The sequence below is a fragment of the Micropterus dolomieu genome, linkage group LG04 (assembly GCF_021292245.1).
Source record: "Micropterus dolomieu isolate WLL.071019.BEF.003 ecotype Adirondacks linkage group LG04, ASM2129224v1, whole genome shotgun sequence".
In the NCBI taxonomy this organism is placed as follows: Eukaryota; Metazoa; Chordata; class Actinopteri; order Centrarchiformes; family Centrarchidae; genus Micropterus; species Micropterus dolomieu.
Window position 1 is genome coordinate 13,588,594 of NC_060153.1, and position 18,737 is coordinate 13,607,330.

Here is an 18,737-nt window from a genome sequence, read left to right on the forward strand (position 1 = left end):
CTGGGGGGGGGGGGGGGGGGGGGGGGGGGGGGGGGGGGGGGGGGGGTATGAGAGAGAGAAAGAGCAGGGGGTAAAGGGAGGGGGAGGGGTTTGTGGACACTCGATGTGCTGACAGGACAGCGGTGGTCACACCCAAAATGTGGCGCCTGACCTTTTACAACAAACAGAAACACCCTTACACACATGGATTGACACACACATCATCCTTCTCAGTTTTCCAGCAAAGATGTCTTTTCTCTGCTGTTTCATGTTGGCAGTTTGTGACTCAGCAGGATGACTACAATCTGCTTCTTTTATAATCTGGGCCTTGTTCTTTTACTCACTGGTGGAAGTTCTGCAGTAAATCCTGAATACTCTACACACAAACTTACTCAACTACTGGACTCAAGCACAAACATTTAATTAACTTTCATAGGGGAATACTGTACTTTACGCCCCAATACACTTTTTTAATTAGCCTCACCTTGACAAACTACATTGTGACAGTACAATGTTACTGAATGCATACATTTACTAATCCAGTACTTTGATAGATTACAATCTATGAATATATCTTCCACCACTACATGTGGTGACTACATGTAAAAATATGTACAATATGTAAAGCTTTCATGATCATTATTTCATGAAAGCTGATCATACCAGATCACTGTTGCATATCATATAATGTAAATTAAAGGTCGGGCATCAGAGAGGCAGCGACAACGTTTAGAGCCAGAATATTTTCACATCTAACTCGGTGATTTAAGAGTTTATTTCAACCATACCAGAGTTGGTGATTGTTGGAACCGTGGAAAGACTAACCAAGATGGTTTTAGTGAGTTTTATTTTGTTTCTGTTGAGTTTGAATGAGGAGGGGTGCACGACAGGAAAGAGGTAATGGTGGTGTAATAGTGTAATAACTACAACAATTATTTTTTGGTGGAATCTTTCATGAAATAAAAACATGAATTGAAAACTTTCCTTTGTAAATTTAATTTAAAATTAAAAACGTTATTATTAATAGTTAGCTCACAGGAAATGGCTACTCACGCACATCTTTCCCCCACTCTCTCCCTCTCTCTCTCAGACTTGTATGGAAGCATATAGAGGACTAATTTCAATTATCATGCAAACTTGAAAATGAAAATGTAATCCCACAATAACATTATCATTTTCCACATATGTATGTGTTATTTTGGTAAAAGTCTTTGAAAATAAAATGTCAAATGCTGTTCTTATTTTTATTTTCACATAGTTAGAAAATGGCATTTTAATTTTAATTTTGAACTAAAAAGACCATGAGGATATGAGCTGTTTTGCTAACTGCAGTCCACTTTAGAGCAGGTTAAGCCTTTGAAAATGAAATGTCAAATACTGTTTCCATTTTCATTTTAATACGGTCCTAGAATGCTCACACAAGTATGTGATAATGAAAATGAAAATTGGAAGATTGCATTTTCAATTTAATTTTTACCTAAATAGCACATACATATGTGGAAAATGATAATGTTATTGTGGGATCACATTTTCATTTTCAAGTTTATGCTTCCATACACTGCAGTCACACAAACTAATGATCAGGAAGTCAGGTATAGGCCTGAGGAAATACATACAAAAAGACCTGTTGGCAAAAAATACTTTTCTTAAAGATGAATTTTGCTCTCTTATGTGTGTGTGTGTGTCCGTGCGCAGTGAAGGCTTAAACAGCGCAGAGGAAACACTAACCACGGACTGTTCATCATGGTCTTTCTCCCCACACCCTAAAGCATAAAAGAAGAGATACAGACTCACAAGCTATGAACTGGTAGTAAAAACAGGGAAATCTTGGTTTACTAATCTTCACAACATGCATTAGGCTAAATGTATCTCAAATGTAGCCAGCAATTGCCATCACAGGACTATACTGTTGGAATGATCTGCAGACTATACAATGGACACTATTATTATTATATGACAACATATATATATGATGTCAGCAGCTGTTTGTACTAATTATAGGAGCTGAACTGGTGTGATGCGGACTGGCACTGACAATATCTGAATAATCATGTACGCATAAATCATCCACTGGCCACCCACCCACTTAATTTTTTTCTGACATCTAGCCCACCTCTTATGGTCCTTTTGATATTCCAGGTGGTTTCTTTATTGGGTTGTATTGTATGAGTGTTTTCTTTAACAATTTACTTTCATGATTAGAGAGGCTGTTGACAGTCATTTAAAAAGTTTTCATGCATGCAGTCATGTCACTGCAAATATTTTGGGACATTTATGCAAAAAAACTGAAGTTATAAACTTGACAGGACAGAGGAAACTCTGCAAAGGAAACAATTCAACTTAAAGCTTTTGAAATGTTAGACACTCTTATGGAGCTCAGGAGGAAGGCTGCTTTACTCCAGACAAATTTTCTGTATGAACCTGGATTATGTGTGAGTAACTTATTGTTTTGTCATTTTACAGAGGTTAACTGTAAATTGCAGTGGATTATGGGTCCAAAATAATTACAGTTGTTGACAGCATTTTTCCACAGTAACATATTGTAAAATTACAGAAAAACTGCGTTTTAACTGTAGATATTACAGTAAAATGCTGTTGATATCGGATTACGTTGCAAAAGAGGAGCTGTTGTGGCTACCAGAGCTGATCGCAGCCATTCTAGTCAATGCTTGTGCTCAGACGTCACCCGGGTCAACAAGGTCCGTCTCAGGTGCTAGGGAACCAGGGCAACCTGACAGGGGGCAGCTCTTGTATTTAGATTTCACTCATGCATTATTATTATTGATAACCTATAGCCTACATATAATCACGGAGGTCCAAACCTCAGTGAACTCATAGCCGGTTACGGCCACGCTACCATATATTGGCAATAATAACTAACCTGTATTGTGGAATAATTACGGATGCTATGAGCCAATACAGATCAGATTTTTTATGACCTTTGATGTGTTAAGTGTTAATCAGCTCAGATATCAGAAAGGCTATGTCATAAATCATTGATCCTTTAAAATGTCAGATGCTTCACACCAACTCTAATCTTCTCATGTGGTCCTTTAATTTATAAAACTGTTTACCATCTCACATGCACCTTCAAACCAACACGACATGCTTGACAATTTACAAATGAGAATATCAGAAAAAGTTTCTGCTCTTTTAAAATGCTTGATAGTTTATTTGTACAGCAGGTTGTCCCTTTTATAGTTTCAGTTTCAAACAGCCACATGATGAAATGACAGGAGCGTTGTTGATCATATGAGAACAAAGAAGGAAGAGAACAGAAACCTAAAAAAGGAAACAGAAGGAGAGAGCTTTTTTTCCTGTAAATTCCATAAATTGTGATGTTTCAATAATGCACGCACGCACGCTGTAAATTAAATCAGATTACAGTGGAATGTGTGTATGATTCATTGAACACAACTTATACAAAAGGTTAACTACTGTAGCAGTTTAGACATGTGGAGCTGCAATGTCTGGCTGGTATGATGAAACACACACACATGCACAGGCAAATGCTTACACAGAAGGTGATGTTGAAATGCAAAGGTTGGAATATATGTGCAATTTCCTTGCCAAGCCTTTGATATTTATTTTTATTTTATTTAAGTGCAAATCTGCAGAAACAGTAATAGAAGTCTGCAATTACAGATAAAAACAGACTTTTCATTCCAGGCTTTAATTTGTTAATTGCTTTGCTTTTTGTAAAACAATTAAATGGAGAAAAAAGACACTTGATGTAGTTATTGGTTTTCACCAAGATTGATAAGCCCAACCTAAAAAAAGTCAAGTCACCACTGTTATCAAAACATACCTTCATTCAGGTTAATATTTCAGCAGCCTAATGGAGCCATCACAGGTCCAGTAATCAGGGGCTAACTTTATGGCTTCCATCACTCTGAATTTTCCTGGTGCTTCAGGTGAAGTAGCTGCTAATCAAGGTTTAGTGCTGCGGTAGTGCTTTATGAGCTCATACTAAAACTGTTTGACCTTTTGTACTGACCAGTGCACTCTCATCATAGCACTTTGTGTGCTGTTACTTGTCTTTAAACAGAGCATCATTAATGATTACATCCACCTAAATGACTTTATACACCACGTAATAGGATGAAGGTGTTGGTGTGTAAAGGTGAGCTGATTAAGACATAGCCACAGCTCTATTTTTACTCTGTTAGTAGCATAGCTCTAGGGCTGACAAGGTCTGATGGTCGGTCCAATCCAATTTTATTTTGATAGCTCTTTAACAATGCGTTTGTCGCAAAGACACTTTATAGACAGAAAGACAATTTATAATTTTAAAGAATACCATTGTCCACATCATCTTTCTTTATCTCACTCTTACTGGGAAGGCCGTTTAAGGTAACGCTCTACTTCACTCTGTACTGGAGCATTGTGGTAGTGACTCATCTTACATTTAATTAGTAGTATCAGAATTTAGAATACCATTGTCCACAGCATTTTCTATATCAATTTGATTGGGCATGGTAGAACTACTATTTAAAACAGACAGCACCTTGTGTTTATATGCTTTGCTTGTTCAACTTTTCTAGTGACATCCGTCACTGCAAACAATGACAACTGAATGCACACACTACTACAACAGCCAATTGACTTTCTTATGGATGTGACGCTGACAGTCGCTTGACTAAATGCTTCCTTGTGAAGCCCAGGATTTAGACTGGAGTAGGCTAAATCTAGTTTTGTATGTAAAATATTACAAAATGTCATATAGGATTTCATATTCATATTTTCTTGCCTTATCATCCCATATCTCACTAGGAGAGTTTAACTTGATCAGCAGGCTCTCCAATGCTCCAATGAACTTTTAGGGTTAGCTCCCTACTGAAAAGCCCTGTATTTAACATGGTGTTAAAGATCAAACTTGTTCACAATACTATACATAATAATAACTGTGTATTTATCATTGATTCAAATATTTGTTTTGTTAGTTCTGTTAGCTTACTTCCAAATTTTGCTTGAAGCCCCGACGCAATGCTATTACTAATAATAAAAGTATGCATGATTTAGTGATTTAATTTAGTCTAACTTAAGCAATTATGCGCTACTTGTATTTATGCAGCCACAACAAGATAAATAACACATTGTTTTCCTCCAGAGGGGCAGCTCACCTAAAGAGGGCAAATGGCTGTTGCTCAGGCAACATTAGCCTGGCCTTGTGCGTGTCTTTGATCAAACTACTTTTTTATAATCGATATCTAATCATCACATCCTCAGCTCGAAAATCTCTCTCAGGCTCACTGTGCTGAATCGAAGTTGTAGGAGGATGCAGGCATGTGGTGGAACTCAGGGTAGGGCAGTGCTCTGTGGAGTGTGGAAGGGCAAACAGATGCAAAATAAAACAACACTCCGGGCACCAGCACAGCCCCTGGCAGTCTGCTCGACCCGGCACAGACACACATAAACACGCACTGTACACATACCCTGTGTTTACACACAGCGTAGGCGGCACTCAGATTGGCGGGTGATTCTGCTCCCACTCTGTTCACTCAACCAGAGAATTAAGAAAATCTATCCACAGATGCTGAGTTTCAACCAGTCACGCGAGAAGCCAACGTTTGTGCCCTTTTCAACCAGTAACAGCAGGGGCTCTGAGACAGCAGGTGTGCACGAGCACGCATGCACACACACACACACACACACAAAATCTCTAACAACCCTGCCTTGAAACTAAGCCTTGAACACAGACACACACATGAGATGGGCTGGGCTGCTCTGTCAAGGGCTAGATAGCTTTAAAAAATCCACATAAGCACCAAAGAGATCATTACAGATTAGCTGCATCACGTCTCAGTGAGGTTGATTAGGTGGTCTGCAGGGTGTGACCACTATCAAGCAGTCATGCAGTTTACCTGCTGATCAGTCTCATTAGTAAAGGAGGGCATGTCCATGGGCGCCTTCTGGATGTTATGTAAAGAATTTGACTCCCTTTGTTGCTTTTTCATGGAAATCTCCTTTCAGCAGGAGTGTTTGGTTTGGATCAAGTCTTGAGCCGTGTCTTAAAGCAGAGCACAGTATTAATTACAATTTGATTCTTAAGTTGATCCCTGTAGGGAAAGTCTTTTGTCTTGCCTTAATCCAGGGCAGAGCAGGTCAAAGCATTTCTGGAGCCGTCAGGGAGTCAGTAGCTAACTTATATTTTGGCCTTCATTTGATAGTGACAGCAGAGACGCAGGCAGCCAATGTGGGAAGACCGAGAGAAGAATGAGACACTGAACACATTTTCCAGACCAGAATCAAACCAGTGACAGTTACTCAGCAATAATAACTTATGAGCAGGTTTACTGTAGTATGTTCACACTGAAAAATTACAAAATTGAGAACACTTAAAACAGTCTAGTGCATACTAAACAACACATTCGCACCTGCAAAAATTTTTACATCTTTAGAAAGACATTTTGCTTTTTCTTCGATTGGAAGTCACACGATTGATGTTTTTTTTGACACATACAGCAATCAAGTAGCAACAATATTATTAATTTGTCACTAATTTAATCCATTGTTAACATAAAAATATTGATTAGAGCAGCTTTAGGTATGTTGATTTCTTATACACTATCTGCTAAAACACTATGCGGCATTGGGACACAGGAAGTGTATTACTTAAAGACAGGCAGGGTGGAAATTGGCCAATACAGCGGCTTCAACCTCATTTCTCTCGTTCACCTCTTACAGCAACTGTGTGGAAATTTTGCCTTTGCGACAAAACAAAAAGACACGATCACCTGGAAAAAACAGAGCATTTGGCAGTGGAGTGTACATGTACATGGTAAATTATGATTAGTATATGTTTAATGTGGCTTAAGTTACTAAAACAAAATCCCATTATGCCAAATTCTCAGGTTTTTTTGTGCATTTTTATGATTTTTCTTGGCTGGGGTTCTGCTTCTGGTTGTTGCTTTTTCTGTTGTGTACATGTGCTCTACATGAGCCACAACTTGCCCCGACATGCCTTTTCGTCAACCTCAGGAGTTGTTCCTGAAAATAAATGCATGTCTGTCTTTTAAATACTGTGTACAGTACATTTCCATATGCTTGAAACCTTATATCAAGCCCGTGGCACTCAAAGTGAATGGCATGTTTAGACAGAAGGAGGTACAATTTACAACACCTTTAACAGTCTGTCACATGTTAGTTCATACTGTATACAGGAAAAACACCAAACAAAGCCAGGCTTCAGATGTGCTGAAAGGATATGAAATGTATTTTAAAGTACAGAATAACAATAATCAATTAAAACAGAACACATGTGCAAGGAGAGTCAGGAGTAAAAGCAAGTTATCTTTACAGTGTAAATCAACAGATTTGTAGCCACCAGTGAAGTGTACAGTAACACACCGAGACACTCGCATACATGCACACCAAGCTGCAGCTCGGGTTGAAGGAATTCAGTGTGTTGAATACAGTAAATGACTCGCAGATGACAGATTGTCTCAACAGCAGAGGTTACCTATTTGAAGTTCTAGGCATATGTGTGTTGTGCAGTAATTTAAAATAATTGATCTGGGATAGTCTGAACTGTACAGCTACTGTTTTGAACTTTTCTGCTGAAACGGCATCTATTCACCCTTTCTACACAGATGGATCGACGTGTATTCAAAAGGTGAAAAAACAGGATGTGAAATGGACTGGATCTTTTGTGTTACGCTTCCTGTGAGCTACTGCTAACTAATTGAAGTTGAAAACGTACTGGATCAGGGAACAAAAGAGTGGAAGACTAGAAATACGAAGGAGAAATCAAAAATAGTTCACCGTTGACCTATGAATACGAGCACCACCATCCAAGATCTAACATAATTTAGCTTATGTCAATATTCATCTTTTATAAGAGAAAAACAAACAAACAAAAAATAAACACTTTGTCGTGATGTGAATTTCTTCACCCGTCCCTTCATCACACTTTCTTGTCACACTTCCCTCATCTTACTTTTTCTTTGGAAATGTTTCATCTTTGTATTACTTTCTTGTAATGTGAGTGTGGTCAATAACATGTTCTTTGTTTGAGCTTGTTCGATATTTATAAGGACCTTCTTTGGCTTTTTTTTTTTTTGCCTTGTTGCATCAGACAGTTAAACAAACCTTGCACGAGAATAAAACACTGACATTCAAAAGACACAAACATACAAGTACAGGTGCAAATGTAACTGTTTACAGTAGAGACCTGGACAGTGCTGTCTTTGGGGATTGTTGGCCAAATCACATGTCCATTTATATTTTGTTAATTTTTATTTCTTTTTTAACCTCAGCCCCATTTTTGTTCTATTTCCATCCTCTATTTTGGGTCCAACTACCTCAGTATTTCATCTTTCTATTTACACATTCTGGAGCTGGGAAGAGGATAAAGGTCGAGGTAGGGAGTCGTCTTAACGTCTCGTTTGACTTTCTCTTCCTGGGCCTTCCACAACCTCCTCTGGTCGACCTTACCATTTGGAGGATTATTAGGTGCAGTTATGAACCCTCTGGAAGATCCAAAGGGTGGGGAAGGGAGTCCACAGTCCTGTTCGCCGGTCCCTCTCTGTCTTCCACATTTGCTGTATGTCTTTCAGAGGCTGGGGGGAGTATGTGTCCATCAAGGGTGGTGTGTATTCCGAGTCTGGTGAGGAGGTCCTGGAGGCGTGTGACGGTGCTCACTAGCTGCTTCTTCTCCTCCTCCAGTGCAGAAACCTGCTGCCTCAGCCGGCCCTCTGACTGGGCAAAAGCCTCCACTCGGCTCTCCAAGCTGCAGACGCGAGCATGTGACACCTATGTGGGAGGGAGTGATGGTCGAAATGAACAAAGTAAAAGAGAAGATAACTTGTTTATTTGTGTGTGTGTGTGTGTGTGTGTGTGTACCTGCGTTGGTGGTTGTGTGACCTGCAGCTCCTCAAGCAGGTCGAGGTTCTGCTGTCGGAGGCTCTGATTGGTCCTCTCCAACTGTGCAGTTCGCTGGTGTTGGTTGAGGGACGGGGGCGTGTCCAGCAGCTCATCCTGCAACACATGGTACTCTACCTCATAGGCCTGGAGCTGCTTGGACACGTCCATCTCACAAACCTAATGGACACAGAAAGTATTAACAATGTGCAACAGTTTTAAAAAGTTTTGTCGTTTAACAATCTTGAATGAATATTTAAAAAAGCTAAACATTAAAGGTTCAGTGTGTAAGTTTTAGTGGGATCTAGTGGTGAGGGTTGTGAATTGCAACCAGCAGCTCACGGTGCATTCATGGAGTAGTATGTAGCTGCAGTACAGGAGGCTGCAGTTTCAGGACCGCAATCCTAGGACCGGAAATGCATTTCTACGACCCTTGTATACTCTGATACTGCCAGCTAGCTCACGGCCGACGTGCTAGCAGACAGGGTTAACCTCCTTCGTGTTGCTGTAAATTACCACCACTGCTACACTAGATGGTGCTATCACAAAAGAATTGCGGTCCCAGGATTGCAGGGGTCCTGAAACTGCAGCCTCCGGTACTGCAGCTACTTAATGTTGCATTCACGTGCTCCTTGGATGGCCCCATTTCCCGAGTTGTTCTTCCGACTTCAGTGTGTGTTCATGTGCTCTTAAGTTGGAATGTGGAATCAACATGGACAGCAAACTAACTATTACAAATTACATGTTTGCAAGATTTATATCAAAAATCAAAGTTGTTTCTTCTTTATGTCCCATGTGCACTACACAAGAGTTAAGGAGGAAAAAAGATTCTGATTATTCCGACACCACATGAATGCACCCATCAGTCACCACTCGCCCCTCCCTTTCCAAGCGCGCAGGAGTAGCTATGGTGGCCGACACGCTCTGTTAGCTCTTGTGCTAAATAATAGGTATGGGCCTCTGTTTGTCCAAATTTCTCTTTTCTTACTTCTAATAAACCAGATGACCACTACTACTACTACTACAACAACAAACGTTTCTTCTTCTTCGTACATAGTGCAATATGTACGAACATGGCAAGTTCCATGTAAGGGGACCCATGGTGTATGGAGATAAAAATGGCTTATTGTAAGGTAATAAAAACGTAACGGTGCCTTGCAGCTTAAAGCTGGAGTTCAAATCAAAATTGCGATTTGAAAGAACGCGATTAGCTAATCATGAAGACAGCGATTAAAATGTAAGGTTAATTATACAGTGCATCTGACCCGTTCGAAACAGTCATGCAGTTACAAATTCATTCCGTTGTCTGTGACAGACCCTGCTCGCCAATCACACGCGCCATGCGCCTCCTGTTACGGTCCTACTCACCAATCACAGCAGCCACAGGGCATGTACATTTTATAACAACGAAACTAGAGGAAAACCTATACAGTCTATGAGGAAAACATGTGATAATGGCGCCAGCCGAACAGACAAAGGCAGCGGCTGTGCCGCAGTTTTGTCCGGCGTCAATTCACACTTAAGTGTTTCAGTAGCGAAGCGTTTAGCCTACACGTTAACATGTTGTTAATTTGTCATTTTGTGTTCTTCAACTACGGACAACAGCTCTCTGCGAGGCCGTTCCGCTCTCTGCAGTAGTGATGTGCGTATCGATCATAAAGTATCGATATTTCTGATACCAACGTTTCCTGCTCTAGGATCGATACTCATATAAAAGGATCAATATCTAAACTCAGTCATTTGGAGTGAGTGTGTGTATTATCATAAGTATCTTAATGTCACCAGGATGGTCTAATTATAGGCTACTCGGTTGATAGGAACTACTTTTCCTTCCGCCTGTCAAAGTCATGCTTGTGCTACAGCTCTGTAACGGAGCTTCCTTGAAGTGAGCTGCTGCAGCCCTTTACATTTCCCGCGATTGAATACTGACTATGGCTGTATTTTAGCTGTGAAGGTAATAATGACACTTTGTGTGATATGTGTGCAAAGACAGTGAAATACTTTGGCAAAACTGCAAACTTCGCTAAACATCTGAGATTAAGTCAAAATAATAGGATGATGTTATGAAGCGGCAGTTCAGAGCAGGATATTTTTATTATAATTAAAGAATATGACAGTTTGATGTCTTGTCATTATGCAGCTATTATTTTAAATTGGTAAGGCTACAGCCTACTCCTTATTTCTCTCATAAATACAGAAACGGGAGAGGGAGGTCACATTAAAGTAGAAATAAAATCTGTAAAAAGTATTGGTATTGGCAATACCAGCCTGGGTATTACTTGGTATTGGATCGGATAGGAATTAAGTGGTATCGCACACTACTCTGCAGGCTAGCGTTACATACCCACTTGTAGCATTTCAGAATAAGAGTGTGTCTGATTTTGCTGACTTGTCAGATTTTACTTATTTGTTCAGTTGTCCTTGATTTTTTTGCTTGGTTAAGTAGCAAAGGGTGTTTTATTTTGAAAATTGACCAGATTCTCTATGCCGTTCTGTGTCTTACTTCCTCCCTGGTTCATCTGCTTCCGTCAAAAATAGACTGGCAGAGAATATTGAACTTTAGCAAAACTGCAAAACAAACTATATATATCTCAAATTGAATTATAATCGCAATATCTGGCAGAAAAATCACAATGTCAGACCCTAGTGCAAGAATGTGTTATCACTTTTAACTTTTATTAGAATCAGAAGGAACTTTATTGCCAAGTAGTGTTTTACACATACGAGGAATTGGCTGTGGTGATAAGGTGCTACACGTAGACAAACATACAGTCAACATAAATAAATGTAGAAATATATAAATATTGAATGGAAGAACAACGTGCAGAAGTAACGCAACGTAAGAGAATACTGTGTACATATAAATATATAACAACATAAAAATATACAACAAAGATCAACAATCAACAACAAATATGTGCGACGTGCCAGGTCTGTGCCCGACACGAGTATTTACATGTGCAGACATTTGTATCATTTGCAAGGGGGGAGTGTCAGTGGGGGACCCGGGCCTTGTTAATGAGGCCAGTTGCAGATGGAAAGAAACTGTTTTTGTGGCGGGTGGGAGGGGTCAGCTGCAATCTTTCCTGCTCGCCTCAGAGTCCTCGAGGCGTATAGGTCCAGAAGAGCAGGAAGATTGCAGCCAATCACCTTCTCTGCAGAGCGAATAATAGGCTGCAGTCTGCCCTTGACCCTGGCAGTGGTAGCAGCGTACCAGATGGTGATGGAGGAGGTGAGGATGGACTCAATGATGGCGGTGTAGTGCACCATCATTGTCTTTGGCAGGCTGAACTTCTTCAGCTGCCGCAGGAAGTACATCCTCTGCTGGGTCTTCTTGGAGGTGATGTTCAGGTCCCACTTGAGGTCCTGGGAGATGATGGTGCCCAGGAAGCAGAAGGAGTCCACAGTGGTGACTGGGGAGTCACACAGGATGATGGGGAGGGTGGGGCTGTGCTCTTTCTGAAGTCCACGACCATCTCCACGGTCTTCAGAGCATTGAGCTCCAGACTGTTCTGGCTGCACCAGGTCACCGGATGGTCGATCTCCCACCTGTAGGCGGACTTATCCCCACCTGAGATGAGCCCAATGAGGGTGGTGTCATCCGCAAACTTCAAGAGCTTGACAGACTGGTGACTGGTGCAGCTGTTGGTGTACAGGGAGTAGAGAAGGGGGAAAGAACGCAGCCTTGAGGGGAACCGGTGCTGATGGTCCTGGAATCAGAGACATGTTTTCCCAGCTTCACGTGCTGCTTCCTGTCCGTCAGGAAGTCAGTGATCCACCTGCAGGTGGAGTCAGGCACGTTCAGCAGAGAGAGCTTGTCCTGTAGCAGGGCCGCGATGATGGTGTTAAAAGCAGAGCTGAAGGAGGATGTAGTGAAGGGCCATGTTTACTGCATCATCTACAGACCTGTTGGCTCTGTAGACAAACTGCAGGGGGTCCAGGAGTGGGTCTGTAATGGATTTTAGATGGGACAACACAAGGCGTTCAAAGGACTTCATAACCACAGAGGTCAGGGCGACAGGTCTGTAATCGTTTAGTCCAGTGGTCCTTGGTTTCTTGGGGACAGGGATGATAGTGGAGGCTTTGAAGCAGGCTGGCACATGGCATGTCTCCAGTGACGTGTTAAAAATGTCTGTGAACACCGGAGACAACTGATCAGCACAGTGCTTCAGGATGGAGGGGGCAGCCCAGCAGCTTTGCGGGGTTTCTGCCTCCTGAAAAGACCGTTGACTTCCCTCTCTGTGATGGAGAGAGGAGGGGAGGGGTGGAGCTGGCTAGCTCTGAGGAGGGAGGGGAAGAAGTGGTGGACTGAGGCTGAAGCTGAGCGGAGGAGTCACAGGGGATGGTGTCCGATTGACTCTCAAACAGCAGTAGAACTGGTTCAGCTCATTTGCCAGGCGAGAATCGTTTATAGAGTGGAGGACTTTGGGTTTATAGTTTGTGATCTGTCTGAACCCCCTCCAGACAGAAGTGACATCGTTTGCAGAGAACTGGTTCTTCAGTCTCTCTGCGTACAGTCGTTTAGCGTTTAGTTTAGAGTAAAACGGTTTACAGTTAATGATAAGAAATTCCAGATTAGGAGAACAGTGCTGCTGAATCACTGTCACGTCGGTACACCAGCCATTGTTAATATAAAAACAGGCACCTCTACCTTTTGTTCTGTGTCGCGGTCCGCTCTGTACAGTTGGAGGCCAGCCAGCTGCAGCACGGAGTCCGGTATCAGTTCAGACAGCCAGGTCTCCGTGAAGCACAGAACAGAAGATGAATAAAAGTCTCTCTTTTTCCCCACTAGAAACTAAAGTTCGTCCAGTTTGTTGCACAGTGAGCGCACGTTGGAGAAAAATATTGAACGACAGCGACCAAGCCCTTCACCAAGATGTCCAGTAATTCCACTGATTACGCAAGAAAAGTGGGAATTAAATTCGCTGGAGTTGTTCCCCTGATGTTCATGAGCTCGTCCCTGGTGAAAGAGCAACGGGAATCAAAGCCGAAAACTGAATTAACACACAAAAACAAAACAAAGTGCACCTAACACCGAGGCACCTATACTCAGCGCCATCTTGGATTAGTTACTATTAGTAACTTACTATTATTACTATACTATTAGTTATTATAGCCTACTACATGTTCTTCTTCAATCAGCCCAATATAATGATTGAAAATGTGTTCATTATGTTGTTGTTAGTTTGTTGTAGCCTACAGGTTAGGCTACCGCTTAATTTTAAAATGTAGGCTATTTTACTTTTTTTGATCTGTAATGAAATTAAGCAATTGTAAAATGAATAAACCCCATAACTGCCCGACTGCCATTTTCATCATTCAGTTTAAAGATTAGGGCTCATTTTGCTTTCCATTTGATGTAAATTGGAGCATTACGTTCACTGCTGTGTGCGGAGGACTGGTGTGCAGGGGGAAAGCCCTGTTGCATCAGTTTGTGACGGTAAAGGCAGGTATATGAGATTTAACATTTAAAGACTGAGCTAGGCTAGAACATGGTTGGGGTGAAAGGATGGTCAGGACGTTTGAATCAGGAGACTTGTGTTTCGTGTATCCTGTAAAACAAAAAGTTAATATTAGGTTAAATATTTTTATATTTAATTTTATATAAGGCTATTTCTTTTCAGGTCGCATCTCATATCAACTGTGGCGAATATGACTGTAGAAGTGAGCACTATATTCCATAACCTCAAACACTCAAAATTCTCCAACTGAGGATTCTCAGGAAAGCGTTCCTGTTACAGTAATTAGTGAGTTACAAACTGAACGTTGAGCCAATATTATATTCTGCAGTCTCCGGTACCGTAGCTATATTATATTGTCCTGTTTTTCTAACTAAAAACCCACTCCTAAATGCCTGATTGATGTTCAAGCTCATCTTAATTACATTTAATCAGGCTCCACCATCGCGGCCAAGTGTATCTGCTGCAGGTTTATAAAGTGTAACACACAAAGCTACACAAATCGGACACACTAAATATAAAAATCAATATTTTTCCGTTTTGGTTTTAAAACAGAAAAGCAAAAACCGAAATCTGTTCATTTGTCTTCTGTGTAGGTTTTGAAATGAAATAATCAAAGAACGAACCATACAGGGATTCAGTCGTAAAAGTAAGGTAGTAAAATCTGTTTATCCTTAATTCTTTTCATATTCAGTTAGGAATCCAAAATTGGAAAATCACAAAATTATTGATTATTTCATTAGTCAGTTATGATTTAGATTCCAAAAAAAAATAAAGGTCCAAATTTCATTTTGATATTTAATTTGTCCGATTTGCGTTATCAGGAAGTTGCTGACGTCTTTTGCACTTGACAAACGTTCAGCAAATACACTTGGGTGATGGGAGTACCTGATTAAATGTAATAAATATGAGCATGAACATCAACATAGTTTTTTTTTATTATACAACCTAATAGTTATACAGTTATATTATTAAAAAAAAGGATGCTCACTGTGTGCGTGTACTGGTACATGAATAGGAACGCTTCAAAACTTCCTGAGAAGCCTTTTTGTTGCTGTCTGTACATCCAAAAGTACACAAGGAAAAATAAACTGTTATTAGTAAATTTGGAAAACATCATTTTCCAAATTGTAAGCAAATATTACATGGGAACTCACGTTGCTGCTTGCAATATACTTTCTGTTTCTTGTAAATTTATCTGTTCACACAAGTAAAAATCTTTTGGACAAAGTTGGACAAAGCCCACATTATTGTTCAAGCTCATATTCATTACATTAAATCAGGTAGCCAAAGTGAAAGCAAAATACCAAGTCGTTTTTTAATTCTCCGATTTTGGATTCTCAATTGGATATAAAAAGAAGGAATGATACGGATTTAGTAAAATCAATTTTTGCCTTTGTTTCCTCTTCCAAATAAGTTTGGCTAACCTGTGGCTGTGTTTAAAACTTCTAAAATCGTCTGACTGTTTCTTATAGCAATGTTGCTGTGTCCTCTGCTCTCAGGAATTACAGGAATGACTATGAACAAAAGGTTTTGTGAAGCTGGGATTTCCCTTAAAGTGTTTCCTTTTCACGTTTTATACAAATTGTTACACGAACACTGCTTGTTTTGTTTGTTTTTTTGATGAAACTGTGAATCACAGTTAACATATAGAAAACCGTGTGAATAATCGGCACTTAAGGGAAATTACCGGCGAGCTAGAACATGACTACGACACGACAACACACTTTTGCTATCTCTAGATTATAAAGCAATTCATACTTTCAAAACTATCGCGTACCCTGATAATGTCTCTCTACATATGTTTGATTCATCACGATCTCAAGACAACTGACAACCTTCATTACTGTAAAGGTTAATGGAAAATGTTTCATCTTAACATCAATTTACATAAGACTGGCTCATAAAAAAATATTACATAAGGAAGTCTGATTATGACTCTGGGTCATTCGACACATGTACCCGATGTTATTGACATGCTGTAGTTTTCCTGTTTTTTTTTATTCATCACAAATACTGACGCATGAAGTGGAGGTTGATTTCACTGACACTCCACCCTTCAGCTGCCCTCATTAGTGTTATAAGGAGAGGGTGTGGTTCACATTGATAGCATCTGTCATTCAAGCATTCATTCTCCATTTTTTTGTTTTGTCATAAAGCGGTTATATTGTCTCTTTATCACTGCCTTGACTTGTAAAATCACATCTTACGGTGAAACATCTGTTTAGAGAATGGATGGAAGATTTAAGTTACACAATTACATAACATATTTACACACAGACATTAAAAAAAATAATCAGAGATACTACAAGAGGTTTTCTGGCCACTGATTCACTAGTTAGTTAACCAATGCAAATTCATTCAACCACCCACAACAGGAGGTGGAAATAGCTGCTGTGATGTTGAGTTAAATTATACTGATATTTTAAATTTATTTTATTGTTAATAAATCCCATGAAAAAAAGCTATACCATCAATAATTAATTCTACTAACGTATTATTTTATTCCTCTGTGCCATAGAACTCAATTGTTGTCCAAAAACACACATTTCTTTATTATGATGAACACGGGAACTGTGGTTTATTTTGAGTCGATCCCATACACACTGTCATGCTGCGATAAATATAGCGCACCAAATGTGCTAGAAAGAAGTGCGCTTTTCCAGAAAATTACCAACAATAGGACACACTACTATAACCCCAAAACTTAGAATAAATAGTCCATAAAAATAATCAGACAGATGAGTCATTGTGTACCAGTTTGGTAGCCCAGTGACTAAAGACGTAGTTACACATTAACGACTGTTTCTTATTCTAACCTGGTTGATGGTTTTCTCCATCTGCACCAGGCCCAGGTTAGGCAGTGTGGTCTTGATGAAGTCCACTATGGACTCCAGGTGCTCATGCTGCAGAATCAAAGGCTTGTGGCTCCCCAGCAGGCTCAAGGCCACCTTAAAGATGACCTCGGACCCCTGCAGGAATAACATATCTAGACAGAGGACAAAGAGAAACAATGAGATAGGTGGTTGGAAAAGGCCCTGACGTGACAACTTTTCTTAAAATTACGTAACGTATAATGAATGACAGGTGCTCGTAGTGCAGCTTACTGTGTTGATTGATGACTTAAAGGGTTTTTTAAATGAAAGATGCTTTGACGTCAATAAAAAGGTTTAAGCATACATAAATATAGGCCAGGGTGAATATGGAGAGGCGGAGCAGGTGTATGTATTTGTTTGCGTGCTTTGAATGCATCAGGGTGGAGTAAGGGTTAGGCAGGATTGCATGAGATCATAAAACAGATTAAGGAATGGGAGTGGTGGTGTGGAGCCGCACATGCTGTATGATATCAAGACTTCACAGTGCTATGTTGATGCCTGTACACGTGCGTGCGCATACACACACACACACACACACACACACACACACACACACACACACACAGTTATGCTCAGATGAGCACGAGGAGCCAGCAAGTCTGGTTCGGTGACTGAGCACAGTGTAAGAAATTAGGCATGAAAACCACAGTAAGTAAAGGTATGAGAGAGAAAAGCAAAGACGTGATAAAAAAAGACAGTTGTGGGTGTGATGATATTTACACAAATATAGATAAAAGGTCACTTCAAAGAAAACAACAGCCTCTAACTGACAAAGACTCAAATGTGTCTGTCTGTATGTGACTCACTATTAAGATACTTCATTCCAGGGAAACTAAGGGCTGTTTAAGTTTGAAGAAAAGCTCTGAACATTATCATAAAACTTCAGTATCTAGTTTAACAACATTTAATGTCACTTCTTCTTAGCTCCACTGCCAAACTTATTAGATTCCCTGTATGTACCTTGCTTTCTACACCTTGTATTTCCTCTGGTTCGCCATCAATCATAATTTCCTTATTTTGATCGTGCTCCACCACTTGCCTCCCTTCCACCACTCTGGGCTCAAGATCTAATTAGAAAAGTTAACTGGAGAGTGGAGACAATCTAAACATCTCCGTGGAAGCCCCCAACATCCTGCTCCTTCCTACATCTATACTGGTGAGCTGTCCTCAGGAAAGAGAAACACTGGTGACCAAGTAAAACTAGAGTGTGGTCTATGAGTGCAGATACATCTGCAGCTCTTAAAGCTTACCAAAGACTCTGGCCACGAAGCCGAGGGGGAAGTGCGAGGCGAAGGCGGTGAGAAACCAGGGGGTGGCGTATAAGCTGGGCCCGATCTCCTGCTGCTCCAGGTGGCTGTAAAGATCCCTGTGGTAGTCGTGAAGCAGCCGCGACAACTGGTACATCTGAATCTGACATGAACAACACACCAGAGATTGCTTTTGCTGGTCTGACTGGGAGCATGTGTGCATCATGTGCAGATTGTGCTTTCATTATTTTATACATGGTTTTAAAGTTGGATTTGTTTCACATTCAGGGGTTATGGCATAACTATGTAGATGA

The 18,737-nt window shown here is 40.5% G+C and overlaps 1 protein-coding gene across 2 annotated transcripts in view; it reads right to left on the reverse strand.

Annotated features, from left to right (window-relative positions):
- Positions 1 to 6,256: 6,256 nt before the first annotated feature.
- Positions 6,257 to 18,737, reverse strand: part of tbc1d1 (TBC1 (tre-2/USP6, BUB2, cdc16) domain family, member 1) — a 66,141-nt gene continuing 53,660 nt past the window's right edge. For both annotated transcript variants that reach the window (XM_046047550.1, XM_046047549.1), the window contains 4 exons: positions 18,427 to 18,586; positions 17,120 to 17,289; positions 8,845 to 9,021; positions 6,257 to 8,733 (listed from right to left, as the gene is read on the reverse strand). In XM_046047550.1, the coding sequence (XP_045903506.1) occupies positions 8,440 to 8,733; positions 8,845 to 9,021; positions 17,120 to 17,289; positions 18,427 to 18,586 (801 nt within the window). In that variant the 3' untranslated portion in view covers positions 6,257 to 8,439. The remainder of the gene's footprint in view (positions 8,734 to 8,844; positions 9,022 to 17,119; positions 17,290 to 18,426; positions 18,587 to 18,737) is intronic.